We start from the raw sequence: 23,611 nt of genomic DNA on the forward strand, positions 1-23,611 counted from the left end.
CGGCTGCGCCGGCGGCTTTTCTGATGGAGGCGAAAAGCAAAAATGCCCGTGTGTACGAGATTTCGGCGCACGTTAAAGATCCTCAGGAGGTCAGAATTAGACCGGAGCCCTTCACTACGACGCGCCTCATCGCCTGCGTTGCGTCGGTGCGTTAAACCCTACAATCAATGAAATCAATTAGGGTGAAAGCGCTTATCGGCGGTGTTGAAGAGTCCCATTAAGTAATTATTTAATGTCACTTTATAAGCAGAGTGCATGATCTGTTGCTGCCATGATCACGTTTCACTGTGAGAGAATAGAGACATCTTTAAACGATTGAGGTATATCTATGGTGTAAAGTTCAGCTTAAGACTCTTATGCAATTCCCATTGCCGTGGGAAGATATTCGTACGAACTTTCGAACAAATGCTTCATGCCCAACGCTGTCCCACTAACAAAATAAAGGCGCTCAATATCTATTCATTATTGGTATATTTATTCTCGGTTTTTCCTAAAGTTACACGTGTTTATTTATAGGTCTGTATCACATTCAACATTCAGCCTAACTCTCAGAGAAAAGCAGAGAAAAGCTTTCCAGACAGTCTCCTTGCGACTTGCAAATGGGTCAAGGTTTATACAAAACTAAAATTTTCCTTCTGATGAGTGCCTATGAAAGATTAGGTTGACTATTTTTCTATGACCCTTGCGGTTGTGTGGTATCTGCAGAAAGTTTGTTATCAGGCTGCTAAAGCAGGTAAAGTTTTAGTTAGAGCCAAAATGCTTCGTTTGCGCAAATCCCAGTTTATACATACGTGTTTTGTGTGTGGTTCTGATTCATTGGGACATAAAATCTAATAAATGTTTCTTAGCGCATTCGAATAAGTAACTTTCTGAAGTAATTTTTCGCGCTATTGGCATACGCGTAAACGTTTTATTTAACCCACCCCACCCCTTATGTTAAGCCTCAGGGAAACTAAGGGCATATTAAAATATATTAATTGCAATATAAAGAACCTGCGTATTCCCAAACTATTAGAATATTGCCTAAAAATCATTTGAAGCATGCACTGGTAGTGACCATGCAGTACAAGATTTCGAAAAAATGTAAAAATTTTCTTCGTAATTTTTGTTGCGCAATCTGCTTTTCATTCTTGCGTACACTTTGCCCATCAAAAAGAGTGGGCTTATTTCCAGAGATCTGCGAATAGAACCACTAGAAACCATACCGCGATCACCTCAAGGTCTTGTGCCCCATAGGATTCTGCCAATTAAAAGGTCAGCATTTCATCACCTAAGGTCAAACAGTAAGTAGCCTGCATTCTTTTAGATAACAATTTCCCGTTTTGGTAGTCACCATTGAGTTTATTTACTCATATGTTCTTACAGCCCCATCCAAGAAATCGTACACGTAGTGTTTTAGCACGGCCATGTGGAATGCTGCTCTCTCAGCGCTTCCGAAGATGTAATCAAAACGTTGCGAGTCTGGCCGCTCGTCCATGTTATGTATGGCCCCCCTTTTATGTATCCGTATTTTCGAACACCATACCATTTTTTACAAACTCACAAACTTAAAAGAACCACATGGTATGTTGATCAGAGTGAAAGGCTGTTGCAGTATGCCTGACACAGTGGAAAGGGCAGCACGTGATGAAAAGTGCCGTTTGAGAGGTGCCATGCCAAGAGAGATAATTTTAGTCTAGCATGGAGTGAAACATGTCGGCAAAAAAGCAACCTTGTGAGAAAATGTATTTCTAGGCAGTGACAATGCCAAGTATATGACATGAACAGTTTCAGCTCAGAGAAAACAGGAGGCGGACATTTTGTCTTGTGTTGTTTCTTGTGTTTACTACTGTGCGCTGCATTCAAGCGTGCGTTCCAGTTTCTGTGCAGTGGACTGTTTGACTTCCTCATGAGTCGGATAGGAGTTCTCTGCTAAGGCACGTTTGAAATGTTAGCTTTAAAAACAAGCATTGTGCCAACGTATTCATGTTATCAGAGAAAATTTCATCTAACATCTCGGTGCAGTGGGAGAACATTGAATTGCTTCAGTAGTCACACCCACAGCTATGCTGCTGAACACCTGACCGCTAGTCAAATTCGTCGTATTTTTCGGTGAAGGTGTAATTCATACATACTAGGTTTTGCGAAATTCCGCTGCAAGTTAAACAAAGTTGTAGTAAAACACTGTGGTGTGACTCATTATCATGGTTCTTGGTCGGTTTGAGTGACGTGGGAGCGCCAACATAACTTTCTTAAAGTGTGGTTGTCGTATTTGACCCTGATTAACTTGAAAGCAGGGCGGGAGTTTTCAGTGCATATAGCACATTTAACTGGGAACTAACAATCTAGCTGTGCACACACGCTTCGCAAGAAAGAGAGAAGGTAACGATCCATTAGAAAAGGTAACGGCACACACATGTGATAGTGCACCATCTCTTTACGGTCAGTGCTTTTCTCACTTGAAATTTCGCCCCTTGTGCACCGGTTACATATTTATCGGTCGTCCCGACTGTGGGTGACAATCATGTCGGCTATTTTCTAATAGGTGACTACAGCGTAGCTTGCACACGGACACAAGGGAGAACTAGACACATACGAGCGCTGGGACCAACAGTTTATTGAAAGAAATACATACACAAATATATATGCGCACTAGCCACGCTATACTGCTTGTTTATCAGCGGCGCATGCATAAGAAGTTTAATTACTTCTTTGACAGAGCTACGGACGGTGCGCTGACACATGCCAGTCCCAACCTGTTAATCAGTTCAGCTTCTATGATCTCTCGTGTGATATGGTAACAGCATTTTTACCACAACGGTTTTATCGAAGAAAGGCACACATCCGCACGTGGAGCAGTGATGTGCTAGAAACCCATCGCTCACGTTTCTTTCGAGTGCGTTATTGACTTTGTTGGCATGTTCCCTTAACCTGTCATTTAAACACCTTCCCTTCTGCCCAAAGTAAACGTTTTTGCAACGAAGTGGAATTTTATAGACAACCCCTTCTACGCATTCAACATAGGCCGTGCTGTGCTTTGTGCCGCAGCTTTTTCCCCGAATGGCCTCTGGGTCGCTCATTCTGCACAGCTTCAAAAGCTTGTTTGGAGCAGAAAACACTACTCTCGCGTCTGAGCTTTGGGCCACTTTTTTCAAGTGGTGGGATAGTCGGTGCATGTAAGGGATTACCGCTACCTTTTGCCTGCTCGTCATAGACTCTGCGCAAGGCTGAGCCATCGGACGCAGTCTTCCAACTACGCCCTCCGCAACGGAGGCAAGCACAGAAGCAAGGTAGCCAGCGTTCTGCTGCCGTTCCACCTGGCCGTAAAAGCCAGTGGCGGTAAGGGGGGAGCAGGATTTCTCCAGGGCATTTTGAAGCACGTAGTAATCATCCCTCTTTGTACAATTTTCGAATGGGCGGAGTTGCAAGGTAGAAGGGGTTTTCTGGCGTGGTTAATAGCATCAGCAGACACCAACAGAGTTGAACGTAAGCTGGATATCTAAATACCTTAATTGCTCCACCACCGGAAGTTCGTATGTTAGGTCAAGGGGATGCAGACATTCTCGAAACAGGTTCAGATAATTCCCACACTCGTGTTCCAGGGCATCAGGTTCCCATTTAACGACAATTAGGAAATCATCTACGAGTTTATATTTCCTATATTCTCTATATTTTCTATACGCGCAGCGACTGCTGGGATGCGTACCTACGCGCGCTTTTGTGTAATTTATTCAAGACTGAATAATTTAAACGATGTGTAGTTCTGAATCCCTAGTACCGCATCATTGGTGTTCTCCGTTCAACGCGTGCCACATGTCAAAATTTGTGCTTGCTTTTCAGTTGCTGAGAGAACAGCACAGCAATTCGGAGGTAAGCAACATTCATTTGAAGTCATTGATTTTTCGGTTCCAGTGAGCAATATACCTTAAATTCTCGCTATATCAAAGTCGCCGTTACAAAAAATTGACTTTGTTATAAGCGATGCTTGGTTAAAACATGGGATTATTTCTTATCCTTGAACTGCAATACGTACCACGAAAAAACTTTCAGTAAGGCGAGAGTTGAAATAAAGCGATTTGTTCATGACGAAGGCTTATGCATACGCATCCTTAATGTGCAACCTTTCTTTCAAACATTTCAACACTACCCCGTCTTCTGATTACCGCTGTGTGAAAAATATGCGCAAAGTGCGAATTTTCCCCAGCAGACTGCTCATGATAACCACACGAGACATTTCGAAGGGAAGCGATATTCCACAGCATTTATAGTCGTAGACATTGCAAGGGTTCGTGCAAGGGCGAATCTCTGCAGAAGGTCCTCTACAATACCTAAATAATCCGAAGGGAACTTACGGAAATCCACCTCATACCTCTTTCCGGAAAGAACCCGTTCCCACAACAAAAGTTATACCGTAACAAACCAAAGCAAAGAAACTGAATCGCATGCAGCACCTGAGAAAGAGTTCAAAACATCATTTCGACGTGCTCAGTTTACCGGAACCTTCGAAAGCAAATTCTGCTTCCTCAGGTGCCACTGTTGTCTCAACAGTACAGGGAATCTGTGGATGCCACTGGCCGCACGCGACGTGAGAAGGACTACACTGGAAAAACTCTATTTACAAGTCTTTTTTGTATAGTTGGGCGGCAATCCACTTGGGTCTTGTGCCCCGTGCTACAGCTTCCGGCGGGGTTCAACAGTGGTGGATCCCTTGTTCCAGGGCTACAACGGCCTCTGCTGGAGGAGACAGCGCATTTGTCCCGACTGAACGAACAGCATGGCTCCTAGACCCCACATGTCACCCTTTTACTCTCCTTTGTCCCCAAACCCTTCGCACCACGCGGTATAAGCCGAGAATTAGCGAAAATAAGTGTTTCAAGCAAACAAATCCTGTTTTGTGACTTCACTAACGAACCTTAAGCTCAATGCAATGCTGCAAAGAAAATAATAGTGAGCGGTAGAAGTAAATCCCGTGACTAAGGACCGACGAAAACAAACCGGGAAGTTATCATTGGAACTATCCTTGCCAAGCCGACTACTTTATTCGACCTCGCACAGCTATGCTGACCTTTCCGGTCAAAGTCCCAAAACGCCATATCATTTCCGTCAAAAAATAAATGTGGCCTTAGGTAAACGCAAAACATTTTTGATGTACGTAGACACATCCCTCCACATCGTCATCATGTGTCCCGCCTTTCAATAACCTTTCCTGACTTCCTAATGGAGCGTAATGATCAGAGCTTTACATATTGCAGCTCTGCAAATTTTATTCACTGTTAAGTCCTCACCAGTAGCACCAGGCCTTCTTGATTTATTTACTCGATACATTAGGAATGTAGAGTATAGAAACGAACAGGGTGCAGAAAACCTTTTAAAGCAAAAAAGAGTAAAAAGTGTGTAGCGAAACACGAAAAGTAGTACGAACTAAGAAAGAAAAAACAAAGCTTACGTTTTGGGCACGGAATAGGATCGGAATTAGAGGGCAGAGTATGCACACGTTGGTACACACAGCCCCTGATACACACAGCACTTGGCACTGTCGGTGTAAGGCGTACAGCAAACAGCGGGAAAAGTGCAGGTAAAATCACTGCATAACAAGCATATTCAGATCACCATATGCTTCAGAATGTGCTCGGAAGAAAAAAACATTACGTCACCTATGTGTGTATAAAATTGTTAGAAACGGTGTTTACAACAGCGCCTAATAAGCTGTACCGCAGCAAAGACGTGCTGCTGCAAAATGTGCAAAATGTCCACAATAAAATGTTGTGTTACAAATCATGGGCACTGGGGCTTTCAGCTTCACCTTCAAAAGTTTGGTTTGCCTTGTAAAGTTGAGTTCTCCGACCTGACTTCGCTCAGATCCGACATTTCCGTATCCTGCCCGACCTCGCTTCACATAGGATCCAGCGGTGATGTGAAAGCCATCGGGCCGAAAAAACGTGAGATATATCGGCGTCTTTTAGGTTATATTGAACTGTAACAGTTGAGGTTTAGGCGAAATCATCACGAGTCTCTGAGGAACAGTGGTGTTTACCGACCCTTTTAAACTTTTCGAGTTGCGCTCGTTTTTCCCAAGATTTCATTGTATGCACGAAAATTATTGACTTTTGTTTCACCCTCTCAAAAACTGTGAAATATTTTGCTTGAACGTATTTTCTCAGAAAAAAAATGCGTGCGCTATTCGAGAATAAAGTTTTAACCCTTAAATATGGTTTATTTTTCTTTCAGTGCAGCCCCGCTACCCACAAAAAATTGTGCAGAAAGTCAGACCCGAGATCTATTTTTTCTCCGATAGCGAACACAACAAAGGCATGCAAGACATTCAAGTCATAGCTTATTGTTCCATATTTACAACAGCGGTAAGCATAACGGTCTACCAATCTACAACACCTTTTGGAGTAATACAAAAGTAAAATAAGGTTGAGCGCATCAGAGACCCGTTTTACTTAAGCAGCATTGTAATACTCCGGCCTTTGTGTGAAGCAGTATTATGTGCAATTTCAGTTTGTTTCGCGGGTATGGGGCCCGTTGTGCGGAAGCACCTTCTCTCAATCGGGACGTCACCTCTTGAAACTAAACCTAAACTGTGACTGCAGCATTTATACTTAACCACTTGTAAAGGAAGCCAGATACCATTGCTCTTCTACTATTGGTACAGATGCACATTGGCACGTTGACTGTATTGTCTTCAGTGGTAAGCCATCTGTCAAAAACAAGGCTAGAAGTCGCACAGAACATTGATCATACCAAACTTCGCGTAAATATACAAATCTGCCCTTCCATCCAGCGTTCTTGCTTTACGCTCTTAAAGTTAGTTTAACGAAACGCGAGCCTCAGTAAGACAACACTTGTTTCATAGAAGCATACAGTTTATAGGAAATTCTAGCTCTTTTACCTGTTCTTGCCGGAATTTTCGAATTGAATTGAATTGAATTTATTTGTTTTTTTTCTGAATATAGAAAAACGAAGGGCAGGCAAAAGGCCACTAGCCTCACAGAGGCCTTCCCTCCGAGCACACTTGGAACACAAGAGCATGCGTACACTAACAAAACAAAACAGAAATTAATTCACAAAACAGAACAGGAAAAAAAATGGCTTCAATCCACGCTGTGAATGTGGTTGGAAAGCAATGCTTTAAACGACACCCATAACAATTGCCCATGCGACGTCACTTTAATTCACACACGCGGCTCTAGAAAAAGTGAAACCAGCGATTCTGCTAGCGAGTTTTAGCTGACCGTTTTCCACGGTCCGCTCCGCTCCGATAGCACGTAGGAGCGCCATTGCGCATGCGTGGCGCGCTTGGCGGTGAACGGCATTGGCTCCGGTTGCGCTGAGCGTGCCGCCGATGCCGGAGCGGACCGTCGAAAACGGTTGGCTAAATTTCTATTACCTGGAATTCGTGGGGGCGGCGTCCCGAACGCAGCTGCGTCGGCCACGGCCGGTCTTGAGCGGCGGACGCCGCCGCTGTAGCCCGGCCGTGCGTCAGCAGAAAGAAAACGGAGAGGGGCGTCTTTCGAACGGTGAGACAGCCGAACTTAGCCATCCTGATCTGCTAGCTCGGGACTGCACCACCGCGCGACACAGGCGCAGCACTGAAACGATACGGCATGTGAGCTTAGTGATTCCCATTTATACCGATTTAAACTAGGGGCGAGAAAGCTGAGGGAACTTTTATATTTGCTATTTATCAGAACGAGTTGCTTCTTTCGCCTTTTGTAATACCTCTTAAAACACAACCGAATCGGTATTCACCAATTTAGGAGACGGAGTTCCATTCTTGGCAAGCAGTACGCAAAAGGTAGTGGCCAGATTTCTGTATGTGGTCTCTACAGTTTGTTTTCCCGCCCTGCAAAGCAATCCTTAACGTATCTTTTCCGTACGGCCACTTAATTCTGTCGGGTCCGGGTTACCCAGGAGGTGCTGATGAACAAGTTAATCAAGCCGTGCAAAGGAAGCGCGCAATGGAGGCGAAGCTGCGCCAAAACTGGCTTAAAACTAGCGTCGCTAAAGCATACGACAAAGCCGTCCCGCCGACGCGACCGCCGGTGTGAGCAGCGCGCATGGAACGCTGGGTAACCATTCGCAACGCCATCCACAATCTTCTCCGTGAGCGAAAACCGCCCTCCCTCTCCCCAGCGTCCAGCCGCGTTGGAGTTTCTTGTCCCGCACGCCACGAAGAAACCGCTGGCTGGTAGAGGTAGAAAGCTTTGCTTTAAAAATGATTTACAAAGAAATTGATTTTATATACAGACACACTTTTAAGAAAATAAAAATGCGCAACTGTGTATTTCAAAAAAAGTCACATATAACAACTTCTATTTCATTATTAGGTCAATTAGGATAATCTCAGGGAAACAATGGGAACAAAAGTGCAAGTTGTACTTCCGAATGAAAGGAATGTAAAAAGCATTTGGAAAGTGTGTAGCAAGAATAAAAAACGACCCCGGACACAAATAGATTAAGAAAAACCTGGAATTGGAGATTATGGTATGCTGACGTGAAAAAAATTGCGGTGAGGGTATACTTAGGAACTAGCCTCAACTCAAGTGGTTATAGTTCTCTGTACAGTCGACTCCGGCTACTTTGAAATTGAATTAAGGGGAAATCATCATATCCATTTCACATGTTTGGCTATCCAGAGTTGACGTTTCTGGAATAAGGACTTCCGCCTTGGCGTACACATCACGATATCCGATGTTATAGATTCCGCCTTCTTAGGAACAATTACCTGAAATGTGGTAGCACAGCTTTGTGTGAAGACGTGCAAGAACAAATGAGACATCGTTACGTTATTAATAAAGACCAGGGGCTTGTGAAAAGTCGTTCAAGCAAGACGTTATTGGATAAATTTTGTTATTACAAAATCTCTAAATCTTGTACAATTCCTATCAAAACAAATACTGTGCGAGTAACGATTTTACTAAAACAAGTTTTTTCACCAAACACGAGGCCGCGGCGCTAGCGAAGGAGCTTGCCTTAGCGGAGCGAAACCGCCTCTGGTCTTGTCCTGAAACTCGGCACCCTTTCCTGCACCATATAGACCCTGGACTCAGAATGAGGCTACCAGAGCGGATTCCACGTAAGCTTGAAACCCTTTACCACCGGTTGCGTCTCAACGCTGCGCTCACGAACTCTTACCGCCATCGCCTCGGTCTAACTGCAAACCCCTATTGCGATAATTGTGGATTGCCCGAAACAGTAGAGCACGTCCTTCTAGAGTGTCCGGCATACATCCAAGAAAGAACTCACCTCGCAGAAAAGATTGAGTGCCTCAACAACGCATCTATATCTTTGAAAGGTCTCCTTGCACCCTGGCCCTCTCCATCGTCCCAGAGAAAAGTGTTGGTTGCTTTATTTGACTATTTACGCGGAATCGGCCTCGCAGAGACAATTTAGAACTTTACGTGTCAGATCGTGTGGACTTTTAAGTCACCACGCAAAGCTTCGTGTTCACTTTTCTTTTAATCTCTTCTTTTCCCATCTTTCTTCTGCCCTATTTCTTTTAGGGCCTTTACTCCCTTCTCCCCATCCCCGCAGAGTAGCATGCAGGCGGGAACATGCCGGCAAACCTCTCTGCTTTCATCTAATAAAGAGCTCTCTCTCTCTCTCTCTCTCTCTCTAAAACAAGTTCGCCGCCCCTTCACAAACGAGAGGTGTCGACAGGTTTATGATAAAATTAGCACTGCCTTAGCTCGGCTATGCCAGGATACACGTAGCGTGAGCTAAGGGTCAGCTGGTTATTCTTAGCTTTCCTGGTATTCTAGGGTTAGCTTGATTATCAAGCTTACTGCTGCTTTAGTGACACACGCGTTATACGAATTATGTGACACGTGTATATTTATCAAGCGTCTCCGGCGCAGCATCACCAATCGCCCCAGAGCTAAGCTGGTTCCACAGGCGCACGCCGGTGTTGCTGCGACGCATGGGCCATCGGTTCCACACCCGGCCACCCCTCGCATGATCACCAAGTGGACCTGGCCGCCACGTGCGGAACGGAGGTCGGCGAAGACGCTGGGCGCGTAGGGTGTGTGAGAGACGCCGGGCACCGAGCAACGTTCTGTGCGCCGTGAGACGTTACTGCTCCTCGCGAATGTGCAGCAGGGCTCTCCAGAAGCTACGCGAAACTGCTCAACCTCGGCCAGTGTAGCTCACGCTACAAAAAACGTGTTAAAAAGCTATCTAATCAACAACATACCGATCTCCTGAACTGTATTTTCACACATTCATGTGACATTTCATATACGAGCGGCAAAATTAAAACATCCTTAGTTAACACGTATTTTATACATTTAAGTGATTTTATGATACACATTCGTGGGGCCAAAATTTTGAAATATCCTGGGCAGTATTCGTACGCACACGGCTCCGGGTTTTTCGGAAAAAAAATCCGAAAGACACTGGCCGGCGAAACTTTGGACAATTCGAATTTATCTAATAAACACCGATGTTAGAGAACATGACAGCAAAAAAAGACGACCGAAATTCGGACTTCAGGATATTAGTTAGGTTATAGGCACCGCTGCCCGTCCGCATTTTTTCGGTGATAGCTATGAAGGGTCTATCAAAAGAGCCTTCTTTGTCCTCTTTTAAGACTAGCGCACTTGTCTATACCAACGTTACCTACCGTGACATAATCCAGCTCATGAAAGACCTTGCAAACTTCCAGAGCTATTAAATAAGTAACATTGTCGAACCCCTCTCGTTTTGTAAAGCTCCAAATGAGCAGCGGCCAGGGATTTCTCGCTGCGCGCTGAGGCTTCTCGCTCACCTGTGTCTAGAGTAAACGTTGCAATGGCATTTTCTATGCAGAGAATCATAGATCGAAAGCAGCGTGCTCCCACCAGCGACAAAAATCTCGCAAAGTATGCTACCGTGTGCAGCAACAAGCTTTCAGGTTATAATATGAGTAACGTACATGTTTTGTCAACTATTCGTGGTTGTGTACATATATGTGAGTCTGCCATTCAAACCTTTGCTACAGAAATTTGCTCCGAGCGTCCTGAGGTGTTTGTGCTGAGATATAATTTCACCCATGATTTGGAGTATTTAGAATAGAGCGGGATAATATCCGAATTTCGGAGAATTAGGTATTTACCAGATATAAACTCCGAAAAACACCGAAATTCGCTAAAACATAAACTCTAAAAACACCCTCCGAATTTTACCAAAAGTAAACTCCGAAAACCTGGAGCCCTATCTATATGGTATTCGCTTGTGCGTCCAGGTAGGCCTATAAACCACCGCAAAATATATTTTGCATGTGTAGAAGGTGTAATTTACCACATTCCCCTTTCGTGCGGTAATAATTAGGTAGGAAAAACGCGCCACTGTCGACAGATTGCGGGAACAACAGGACAGTTTGCAACTAAGTTTGGAAGGGCATCTTAATTGGCATTGTCGTAAGTGTGACCATGAAAGTTTAAACCTTTGTTTGGTTTAAAGTTAGGTATTCTTGTTTCCTTACGAACTGTACGTGACTTTAAATTTTTAAGGTTTGCGCATGAGTTTCTTACAACGGTCAAACCTACACATCAGGCCTTTCTTAAGTATAACCACATCAGTTTATCTTAGTTTCCAACCAGCTTTCAATCCCTTATTAGGCTGGCTTACCTAATAATCATGAAACCCGATGTCAGAACTCCATGGGTGCCGTGTTCCTGATTGGCTTAAAAACTGAAGTTTTTCTAGCCGTCACCCGTGGAGATGGGTGTAAAAAAGGACAAAATTCTTGTTACAAGTCCACTGCATGGACAAAACATATTTCCTGGAAAGTGGTCGCAAGCTAGCATATGACAACATCTCCAAGTCGCGTTTTTGACCGGGTTCTTAACATTTTTGACATATTATTTTTTTCAGGTAAATTTGTTCTTTGATGAGCTAAAATGGCCTACAGTACAATTGGTGATCGTCGGCCTTTACATAAGCAAGACCAAGGTAGGATCTTTACTCAAAAGCCCTGTTGAATCTTCATGTTTCTTAGGCGGAAAAACGTTACAAACTGTACATTTCAAAGCATAACGACCTAATGATTAAATAACTGCTTTCAAAAAGAATCCTACATCAGAACGCAATAAAATACAAGTGTCTCGTAATAGGACGCACATGTTAGTTTTTTTAAACCTCGCACTAGCAATGAAGAGGCGCACGAACAATATACAGTGGAATCTCGTTGATACAATTCGGCATAATACGTTTTTCTGCCTAATAAGATTATCGTTTCCCTTCCGGCTGAAGTCCCCTAGAAATAATGTATTTTCGTGGGTGTAATACGATCACATTTGCCGAGAATCAGATAAATCGACCGCAAAAGTGGTTCTTGACCGATATTTCCAGAAATGTTGCGTTTATTCTTCGCTACACCAGCTCAAACCGCATTCTAACAAGCCACGACCTGCCCGTTGCAGAGCCGCTGAGTTCGCGGCAACGCCGATTTTGAGGCGAAAATATCGCTGCCAGGCGTGGCCGCTCCATCCAATGATGATGATACGTCCGGTGACGCGCCTTGCCATCCAGCGAAACGTATCATAATCAAGGAAGGTTTTCCATGCTCACGGCAGGCAACGAAATCCCTTCTCGACTTCTCGCGATCCGCCGTGCTTGCCGCGCTATTCTTCTTGCTCTTTCTGCCTTGTTGCTGTGTTCGGTGGTACTGCTGTGGTTCTGAGGCTATTTTAACACGAAAGTGTTTTACGCCTAGAGACAAAGATTTGACTGACGTCATATCCGGCACGGAAGTGACGCCAGTAGGACAAATCAAGTAGCCTGTAAAGGGTGCATCTGCACACATGGTCTTCTTGCGGAGAAGCAACCTTTAGTACTAAACAGTACGTTATACTTGGGGTTGTTGGTTTTCGGGTTTTTTATTTTGACACGAAAGTGTTTAGTGCCGCGATGTCCCGAGATTTCACTGACGTTATATCCATCACAGAAATGACGCCAGTACATTTTTGCCGCAGTGACCCACCAGCAGGACGTCGCTCGCCAAGCCACACCTACAAAACAGCCGTGGACCCGCAAATCATGCTCATTTCGCCACACATTTCCCTGCACATTTCACTTTCTTGTTTTGCCGTTTTTTTGTTCCCATCTGGCGGCCTGGTTGCTGTGCGTGGTGGTTCTGCCAGGCTTGTGACAATGTCGAAAAAACGCAAGGCGCTCAGTTTGAAAGAAATCAAAACTTTACGCAAATTCAAAGAGAACCTGAAGAGGAAGAGCACGAACTTGACACGCAAGCCCGCTTTGCCACTCTCAACGCCCAACACTATTGTCGACCAGCAAATGCAACTTCCAAACAAGCTGCAAGTTTTTGGCCCTGGTGTGAAAGAAACGCGAGGTGCGAATGAAAGACGTCTTGCTTACATGGTTCAAGGAAGTTAGAGTGAGAGGCGGAGACGTCGACGGGCCAATCCTACACGAAAAATTTGGCAACATCGCGCTATTCTTCAACGTCGAAGATTTCCAAGCGTTCGCCGGCTGGCTGCACTTATTAGGCACGACACGGATTTCCCTACAAAAGAGCGCCCAGGGTAACAAAAAATTACTCCTGGACGTTGAAAAGACAAAAAAAAAACATGCCACAAAAATTGACTAGCTACTTCAATGTTGCTCAATAAAAGCGAGTTCCTTACGGAGTATGCATATTTTCGTCCTTTGTTAACCTCTCGAGATAATACGATTTCCGCTTAATACGTTTTATTTTTCGGTTGCCGTGAACAACGTATCCACGAGATTTCAATGTAATTGACTATTCCGTTTAACATATTCGAGCTACGCTGGAGCCAGTGAATATACGTACGTGAATGTGGTATCTTCCCATAATTGTTCCCATTGTTCCCATTGTGGTACGTTCCCAGTATGTTCCCATACTGTCCTACCACGTAACCTTTTGGTAGGACAGTAACCATGTGCGTACCAATTGCTGATTTCAGGAGGCAAACCTTCATTTCGGCACGCGGCACAAGGACACGTGAGAGCACTGCGACATCATAGACGCTATAATATTAGTTTTAAGTATATGATACGTGTATGACTGTATCGTATTCAACAGACATATTCACTAGCTTTTGGCAAAGTTAGTCGGCTTGAATTGACCCTGCCGTTTTTGTGGCCCTATTAGAAGGACGACGACGCTTACGTTAAAATAAGTGGCCAGTATTTGGATGCTGAAGAAACGCTGCGTCAAATGAGTAAATTCAAGTGGTCGAAGCAAAATACTCTAGGGAAGGCGGATTTGAACATGCTTCTTACAGGGTAAGTGATTTTCTTTTGTTAGCAGAAACTACAGGAATACTTTCTGCTTAGCATGGCCAACTTACAACAATGTCGAAGAACCCTCGAAGTCCCAAAGAACTTTAGTTGACGCTGTTTTTTACCGGCACCATCTAATCATGTCTATCATCAACACTGCTGCTTTTGTTGTTTCTTGTATAGCTTTATCCCATTCACCTCTGTAAAGCCTCTGTCCTTGAGGGTAAACTCATCATCACGATCATGATGATTTTACCTTTAGGGCAAAATAAATCAAATGAAATGAAATGTCGGGCTTTGAACCGATTTTTCTTGTAGCAAAATAAAAAATTCAAAGCGCAATTTTGTCGGACTTCACGTGGATTGAGGGTACCTTTATATCGAATCTAAGCAGCACATTCCAGCAGTAAACTGGTCTTCCGAGGAAACAATAAGCGTTGCCTTTTGCTGTTCCCCATGCGACATCTCTAACTCTATGCGCTCCTTATTTGATGCACAGCAAAAAAAAAAATTTGCATGGGCTTAGATTGACTACCTTGTCTTAATAGGATTATTCCTTTCGTACATGACAAGTGCGTTTGATATAGGCAGATTGTCTAATACGAGTGGAAGCAGGAATTCGTACTAGAGGTCATGATCCGTGCAGGCAACCCCGCTGGGGCTTTGAGTCGAGCGGACCTCAATGCAAGTCTGAAAATCTTGTGCAAGTTTCCCAGATCTTGAAAACTGATGTAAGTTTTCCAGGAGTAAATACTGGTGTATGTTTCGGAAATCTGAATGTATGGCACACCTGCGGGTATGGTGGATCTGTGGAAAGCGATCGCTGTTTAGCGGGCATGGTTTTAATGCCCCGTTGTACTGCCACGTTCGAAGAAAAAAAAACTCCCCAGATGTATGCAAAGCTGTTGACATGAAACGCCTCTTAATGGGTAACTTGCCCCTGGAATAAAGAAAGGTGCAGTTACAGCTCTGCCAGAGATGTGCTATAGAAGAGAGTGGTGGTGGGGTATCCAGAGCAACTGCATCTGGAGGTTGGGTGAGCCTCCCAGGATGGTTGGTTGAGTGGACTGCTGTTTCCAATTCATGGTGGCGTCCATTTTTTCTTTAGATTTAGCACATCAAAACCTGGCTCCTCGGAAAGCCAACCTAACATTGGTTGTTTTCCGCAACCTAGATCATGGCTACGGTACAATAGACATGTCGACCCTACAGATAGCTTTTGTGGAAACCAGTGCACCGCCAGTAGGCACCTGGACACGGTGATCGCTGACAATCGTGGTGGATACTAAAACTGAAAAAAGTATATGTGATACCTCATTCCATCTAATTTCCAGCCTCACTAACGGAGCCTATTGCGTAGGATAGTGGCCCTATTTGCATGAGCACAGAGTGGCAAAAAGGCCTCAGACTTTTTTATTACAGCATAAAAAGGCGGCGCGCGGTTCAACATGATCTCAAACTGCATATCTTAGAGTCACCCTACTCTTTAAACAACGGGGCTATTTCCCCGTCTTCAAAAATTCCCCGCATTTCCCCGAGGGGAAGAATGTGAAAGTGCGAATGCACGAGTTGAATTTGCGCGGTTCGGTAATGTTCGCGAAAGAGAGATCACACACACACACACAACTACAAAGAAAGAAAGACGCATTTATTCACAGACACCTATTTGTGTTGTCGTTGTACTTGATTGCTAGAGCGGATCTCAGTTTTGAAATTTCGTGTCAGTACTCCTTTAAGCGGGTGCATTAGCCCTTCTCTCGCCCGATTCCTGGCCAATCCCCCACGTGGGTATGTGCCATGTCAGCGGCCAGGCAGCGCGCGCCCATCTCCCCCCGTTGCCAAGGCAGACGAGGAGATTCCTGGCCAATCCCCCACGTGGGTATGTGCTATGTCAGCGGCCAGGCTGCGCGCGCCCATCTCCACGTGCGCGGACATCGCCGGTGGACGCAGGTTCAGGGTCGCTTAAGAAGTGCATTGCACTTAATATCTCTCCTCTGAGCATTTAAGTTCATTTTCCTCGCCCCTTTCCCCTGGAACGTCGGCTTCCGCGCATCGGTAACGGGGGGGGGGGGGGGAGAGACTGTTAAAGGGGCATTCCAGAGGTGGGACTGACGATGCGTGCACCCATAGTTTATCGCGGAAAGGGGGGGAGGGGGGGGGGCAAGAAAGGTCTTTCACTGGAAACTATGCGCTGCCCGCCCTCCCAGCTTAAACCCTTTAAGTTGCGGTGTTAATTTCTTAAGCAGGCAATTTTGCTACTCCCTGGAATTTTCCGCACTTTCCACAGCAATAACTGTGCTGAAAACACGAGGGGGATTTTTTTCCGTTTTAACACGTAGCTCGAGAGATTTAAAAATAGTTTTATTTTTTGTAAGACCACAGCGCATGTTTATTAAGCATTTATTTACACTTATCGTCCTTTATCAACATGTTAATGATGCTTGCGGCAGTTTACGCCTGATTTTAAGCATTTCGTGGCTAAAGGACCTTAAACGCCACCTTCATGTTTTGATAACATTATGTCGCATGTGGAGTTCTCAAAAGCGCACCGAACACCGTTTTATCGAACTTGGTTTTATCTAAAATCGCAAAATCGAATGCCGGGTTTTAGAATCACCAATGTTCGTTTGTTCGTTCATTGTTTATTGATTTTTTACAAGTTTTGATTACTTTTTTGCGAATCCGCATATAACAATTAGACATTTCTTGCAATTTATTCAATTGGCTTTCTCATCATCCTGAAAATTCCAGTATAATTGCATACTTTTGCAGTTCTTTTCTCGTAGGTTACAGTTCGTTATTTGTGGGATAATTTGTTCTGCGAATTTTCTTTCTTGTGTGCATTCTATGGAGTTTCCTTGATCTTTTCGCTAAATGATATGTCACTTTTTAGTGTATAAATTTTTAGTCGTACTAAAGTAGGGCTGGGGGAAAGTAGACGGGGGGACGTCGATGGGAGAAACGCTAACGAGGGACGCGTGCTTCGGCCTTATAAGGCTCCGTTGGTGGGCATTAGGTGCAACAATATGGCAACAAAATCGCGTTCCGCGAGTGTCGGCGTCATTCGGTATTCTAGTAATCACGTGAGACCGGCGAAGTCACGCGCCAGCCCCCGCGTAGATGTGTGCTGCCAAGCATGTTTGCATTAACTCTGCCATCGTCTTCAAGTTATGAGCACTTATTTTTGAATGTTTGATTGCAGTAATCACGGCCTTGGTTTGCCATAAAAATATATTTGCCCTTCATTCGTTTCTTAGAATGTTTGCGGGTCAACTTTGAAGTACCGCCATATGTGTTTTAAGTCATCAAATCTTGGCAAAATAAGGCAACATAATAAAACCAAAACGCACTTCGCGCATCTTCCATGCTACTCGGTTTTGTCATTTGAATTTATGTGCTGACTTCTTTATGGGTCCAAACCACCTCAGGCGAAGTTCACCACTGCCTCGCTACTGAGGTTTGAATCGAACCCGCCTTGGTGGCTCAGTGGCTAAGGCGTTGTGCTGCTGAGCAGGAGGACGCGGGTTCGATTCCCAGCCGTGGCGGCCGCTTTTTGATGGAGGCGAAAAGCGAAAACGCCCACGTGTTCGAGATTTCGGCGCACGTTAAGGATCCCCAGGTAGTCAAAATTAATCTGCAGCTCTCCACTACGGCGCACCTCCTCGCCTGTATATCGTCGGCGCGTTAAACCTCACAATCAATCAATCAATCAATCAATCAATCAATCAATCAATCAATCAATCAATCAATCAATCAATCAATCAATCAATCAATCAATCAATCAATCAATCAATCAATCAATCAATCAATCAATCAATCAATCAATCAACCAATCAATCAATCAGGTTTGAATCAAACGCTACTTGTAGTTTCAGAGGCAAGAAACAGGCGCATATTCTGTTAGAAAAACCCGATCAAGCTTATTCGAACCACCGGCCTTCAAAACAGAAGACAATCACGCAACCTCTCACCTATTACGTGGGACAGCGGTTCGCGGTTCGCACAGTAATTTATTTCACCAAGCGAGGTCGTCAATGAATGTTTAAGGTGTGTCCAGTTGCCGTATTTGAGAAGTTCTGGCAGTGCTAACGTTTCGTACTCACGCACCGATCTTGCAGAGGAGGCCAATGGTGTCTCGTCTTACACTCGTGTGTAGTGATTACTCTTACTACTGCAGACTGGCTCAGTAATGCCAGAAGCATTGAAGGACTCTGGTAATGCTAATAATAGCAGCGATGTAGCCGAAGCTCTCTTATCTGACTCATAAAAAAGCTATCGCAGATCCCGGATGTCCTTTATGCAAACCATTGTAGCTAGGAATAAGGTGAAATGCACCACCACAATTTCGGCATTGGCATTGTTAACGCTTGTTTCTGGCGGAACAGACATCGGCGATCGTCCGCGAACGCGCCCATTTGCATGCAGGCTCGCACAGGCGCGCGCAAACGCCGGGAAACGCTGACGTGTCCAAACCACGAAAATACACTGCTTATCGTCCGGTGTTTTGCACTTGGAATGAAATACCCTGCGGCAAGCCACGCATCGTAAAGCTGTTTTGCTCCCATTTAAACCGGCATGTTTGTCGTAGCGACAGCCTCCTTTGAGCCACGAAGATCCGAGCAATTCGCGTGGACTCCTGCACTTGCTAATTTGTTGACTGTTGCCCGGAACTACGGCAAAGTTCTTGCTGCCGCCACTCCACAGGGCTGTTCAACCGTGCTTTTGCCAGAGTGCTCTGCAAAGTCAGCGCGTGAAGGGCCTCTGAGAGCTTTGCGTCGCGTATATACAGACACCCTGTAGCAGACACCGAGTCTGTACTTACCCATTACAGGCCAACTGCACTGAAAATTTCAGAGAGAAAGAAAAAGCTCTTTATTAGAGGAAAGCAGAGAGGTCTGCCGGCATGTTAGCGCGTACATGCTACTCTCCGGGATGAGCATGAGGGAATACAGTTGCAATAGGAAGAAAGGCGGAAGGGAGAGAAGAAAGCAGAAAATAAAAGAAGTAATAAAGGAGCATCCGTGTGTGTTGGGGACCGTGAGCGCGACGCGTCAAAAGTCTATAGACGGTTGCACAGTGCAGGGATGTTCTGGTCCTATATCAGCTCAGCGACATCGATGTCATTGAGGTATTCAAATAATGCGGTTAGTCCTTTCCGCTGAGAAGGGGGAGATGGTCATGGTCCCAGAAGTGCTTGTAAAGTTAGGGAACTGTGGTTGAGGCACTCGATCTTCTGTGCGAGGTTGTTTCTTGCTTGACCGACTGAAATATAAAAAAGTGTGACAGCTGAAATAGGTGTATACACGGTGCAAACCACCATCGAAAGTCGGCAGAATTGAAATCGAAATTGAGAAGGCCGCAGCCATTTCGTCCAAGCTGAGTGACACTGCTTCAGGCTAGCGGGCGACCAGCCGGCAGGACCACTCTGCGCGCAACCACTCGCGCTCGCAGCAGCCCTAAAAGAAGCGCGCCCAGCGTAACTCGACCAGTATGCCACTTCCGCTTCCACGGCCTGACTGGAGGAGCGTCAGGCGCTCACTTTCATATGAAAGTGCGCGCTCGCCGTTCCTCCAGTCCGGCCGTGCCGCTTCATGGCTGTTTGCGCGATCCGCCGCCAGGTGCAGCATCATCTGCGACGGAGCTGTTTTAAACGTTTCTAATTGCTTAACAACACCTTGCACGGAATTACCAATCATGTCCTAGTTGGTTTGGTGGTACGTACCGTACATTCAAAGTAAATTTGGCCGAGACGAAATCCGAGTGCAGTAGGCCTTTAACATTTATTTACAGCTACCTCCCAGTCTTTGGCGCCGAAAACCAGGCAAGCGGCGCTACGGATAAAAGACGCGTCCACGTTCTTCCCCCCCCCTTCCCCCATTTTACTTAGTCTTTCGACTTGTGTTACGTTGTAGTCACCAGAGCCATTTTAAACTCGTTAACCCACGGTGTTGGGTTCTTTCAGCGAGGATGAACAGTTCATAAACTATGTTTTGAGCAGCGAGAAGATTGTTACCGTTCCAATTGTCTACGGAGCACTTTGAGTCTTCTGCTGACAACTACAGCAAACAAACTTGCAGGAAGAATTAACATCAAATAGTAGTTCATGTCTCACAGAGACGGCCGAATTACAAGTAGGAAACCTAAATGAAATGTACAAAGAAGTGACACGAACTCCGCGTTTGCGGGACTATGGAAACGGCATAAAATGGACTTACCATTGCACTTTTTAGGAGAGACGTGGCAGCCACCATGGGAGGCAAGATGAGTAACTTTGCCCAGGGTGAGCCAACTCTATATTTTGTGCCTTCGATCTAGCGTTTTTCGCTATGCCAGTACAGTGCGGCGACCTCAGCTAAAAATTCCCTGTACCTACTGAAAACAATCTGTAAAACTTGCTACTAACCTTTGCAGTAATTCAAGCGTTACGCAGAGAAAAAAAGCAGGGGCAGTGCACAGTGCACATGCCGCCGCTTTCGACACGCTGTGTCGAAAGCGGCGGCATTTGTTCGCAGTGTTGTTTCTTTACTCACACCTGTGGAAAAATAAAGATTATTCTCTCTCTCTCTCTCTCTCTCTCTCTCTCTCTCTCTCTCTCTCTCTCTCTCTCTCTCTCTCTCTCTCTCTCTCTCTCTCTCTCTTACGGCTGTATTCCCATATGATATTCCGCTTTACACAGGGTGACTTTCACACATGTTTTTGCTAATCGTAACATTGTTACTTCACGTTGAATATTTCTGTTCATTCTGATAGCCGCGACTTGCCTTCTGCTGAACGAGACAGATGCGCATGCCACTTGTTTATACGAGCAGCTGCAAGTTCATTAGAAAGGTTTTTGTTCAACATCGGACATAAATAACGTAGTGATAAGGTAGTAACAATCACACCACTCCAATAAAGAGCTTTGGTCATAAATTGCTATCATATGTGCAATCGTATTATGTGCCTCTACCAATTCCTTAAGAAATAAATAACGCTGGTTTAGTGGCTGCCAAGGTTTCACTGAACACAACGAAGCGGTAGCCAGTGAGCCCTTAAAGGGACCCTGCAACACCTTTTTCAACTTTTTTTGAAATGCCTGCAGAACGTAGTCACCCAACACACCCAGTACTTAGATTAGAGGGTCGCAAAGTACCTCAGCTAAAAATTACTGATCAATGCCGCTCAGATAATTTGGAAACTCGCTCAAAAGATGTTTCTCTCTTTCCTGGTCTTGACGTTCCTCGACCGTCCGAATTACGTCGCTAAGAGATCCGGCTGTTGGTAGCGGTTGGTAGCGACTAAGTAGCGGCTGCTGGCCGGTTTTCCTTCAGTTGCAGCAATGAACGTTTTCGATAACAACTTTAAAAATAAAGCCACAAAACCAAAGCAGAAATGAAAGGCGTAACTGGTGCGACGATCAAATCACGCAGTGACGCCCCGCGCTGGCGATAACTTTAGCTTTCGCCGTGCTTCCAGAGGCGAAGAAGAGAGTGAAAGCGTTTATCCAAAGTGTTGAAGGGTCCCTTTAAAGGGTTTCGCTGCAGCGTCGCGTTAGAAGCCGTGCGTTTGGAGCTTGCAGTCAGGTATATATACTCAATGCTCAATCACAAACGTGTTGTCTTAGGTTGAAAAAAAATGATTGCCGATTTGTGCAAAAGTTCGAGGACTCCCTGTTGTGGAGCGTTAATTGCAGCCTGTTTGATCGCAGTCCCTCCTCGCAAACGAAAAATTTACCGAACTCAACAAGGCGATGGCAATTCACTCGAGGTGTTCCCGAGGAGTGGTTTTTATCCCGTTTAGTTCCTCAACCCGACCATGATATAACCGGTGATGTGGAAAGTTTACACACTCAACGACTTAATGTTTTACGTAAGACGGCATCGTTCAGTCTTTAAATCCAGTGTGTACTGTCTCTGTCCTACGCCAGGTCTAGCCTACCTTGCTGCAGCATGTGGAGCCTTCAACGTCGGTTTAGCAGAAGATTATGGCGACTCGTACGTTGGCCTAGATCGGGTGGCGCACGAGGTTGGACACTTGTAAGTATGTCTTCTGCACGACGGGGTTGTGGCACGGTAGAACATGGTGTTATAAAGCACGTATATGACAATTAACATGATGCATATCAAAAGCGAAGTTCTTTCACCTATAAACACTACATTCTTAGTCAGAGTGTAGCCAATAGCTATCTAACTGAAGAGTAAAGCAACCCAGTTTTCTTTCTCAAGCAATGAACACTTTCACATCGTAAACACAGTCACAATTTCTAGATGGTCAGTTTTTTATGGCGTCAAGAACACGTATTATTTCTGGGCGAAAAGTTTTAAAGAAGGACATCTTAAAGAAAGACATTAAATTTATAATTAGGGTAGAAAGTTGGGCTAGTTGGTTATCTTACTGCATTTTACTAGCGAAAAACAGACGCGGATGAAGAAAAAGTACACAGGACACTCCCTAGTATCCTGTATAAATTTCGTTAATACATCTATAAATTTATAAATCTCAAATAAAAGTATTTGCTTTAATTTCAGACAAGCGACGTAACGTTAAATTGTGCACAAAAAGCCGCAACTTGGAACTGCACTAATTATTCTGCCCTCTTTTTTTTAAAAGGTTTGGATGTGTACATGACGGTGAAGGCCCCGCTGAGGACATTCCCGGCCATCAAGGATCTCTTCACCCGTTATGCAGCCAATCTTACGGATACATAATGAGCTACGTCGACGGCGGGCCCAGGCGATATCACTTTTCGCATTGTTGCCAGATGCAAATGCGTCTCTTCTTCAGGTATTGGAAACACTTGTATCGCTTTCCACTACTTCAATCACCTTTTAAAGTGACAGAGTATTTGAAAGAAATTCAGGCATTCAGCTACGCTTATTACGTGTAAACTTTGGTAACAATAAACGAACCTTTTTACGATATTGCATAATTATGGGACAAAAAAAATGTCAAGAACAATCTCAGACAGGTTTTAATGCGAATTTTAATGTAGACTGACGAAACTTAGCGTTCACTTGTTATTTTTGGGCGGTGCTTAGAGTGCGTCCGACGTTATTATAAGCACTCCACTATATCGACGTCCACCGGTGTTTTATAACAGAATTGCCGCGTCTGTCACTCAATCGCTCTGGATAACGTAAACCTAGGCAACCTAATCTAAAAATAACGTAACATGACGCAACGTACACAAAGAAATTATTAAAAACACCAAAACTAGCCTAAGCCATAAAAATTATAGTTCAATTTAAAGATGAAAAAATAAACGAGGCAGGAGCCGGTCTAAAACCACTGTTTTTTTAAACCTACAAGCTGATACGGATCCTCTACACAACAACTACAAATGCTTTGGCCGGTGCTATCCTAGTCTTACACATTCGAATGTCGTAGGACGGCACTCTAGCTG

At 44.7% G+C, this 23,611-nt stretch overlaps 1 protein-coding gene across 1 annotated transcript in view; it reads left to right on the forward strand.

The window, feature by feature from the left end:
• LOC144161862 (venom metalloproteinase BumaMPs1-like) overlaps positions 1 to 23,611 on the forward strand; it is a 60,308-nt gene that overhangs the window by 23,741 nt on the left and 12,956 nt on the right. The window contains exons 5-12 of the mRNA XM_077692443.1: positions 1,157 to 1,283; positions 3,820 to 3,849; positions 6,208 to 6,338; positions 11,839 to 11,916; positions 14,099 to 14,232; positions 20,460 to 20,509; positions 22,136 to 22,244; positions 22,819 to 22,992. Of these exons, the coding sequence (XP_077548569.1) occupies positions 1,157 to 1,283; positions 3,820 to 3,849; positions 6,208 to 6,338; positions 11,839 to 11,916; positions 14,099 to 14,232; positions 20,460 to 20,509; positions 22,136 to 22,244; positions 22,819 to 22,992 (833 nt within the window). The remainder of the gene's footprint in view (positions 1 to 1,156; positions 1,284 to 3,819; positions 3,850 to 6,207; positions 6,339 to 11,838; positions 11,917 to 14,098; positions 14,233 to 20,459; positions 20,510 to 22,135; positions 22,245 to 22,818; positions 22,993 to 23,611) is intronic.

The sequence above is a fragment of the Haemaphysalis longicornis genome, unplaced genomic scaffold, assembly GCF_048455015.1.
Source record: "Haemaphysalis longicornis isolate Haplotype H1 unplaced genomic scaffold, Haemaphysalis longicornis Haplotype H1 scaffold_12, whole genome shotgun sequence".
Lineage (NCBI taxonomy): Eukaryota > Metazoa > Arthropoda > Arachnida > Ixodida > Ixodidae > Haemaphysalis > Haemaphysalis longicornis.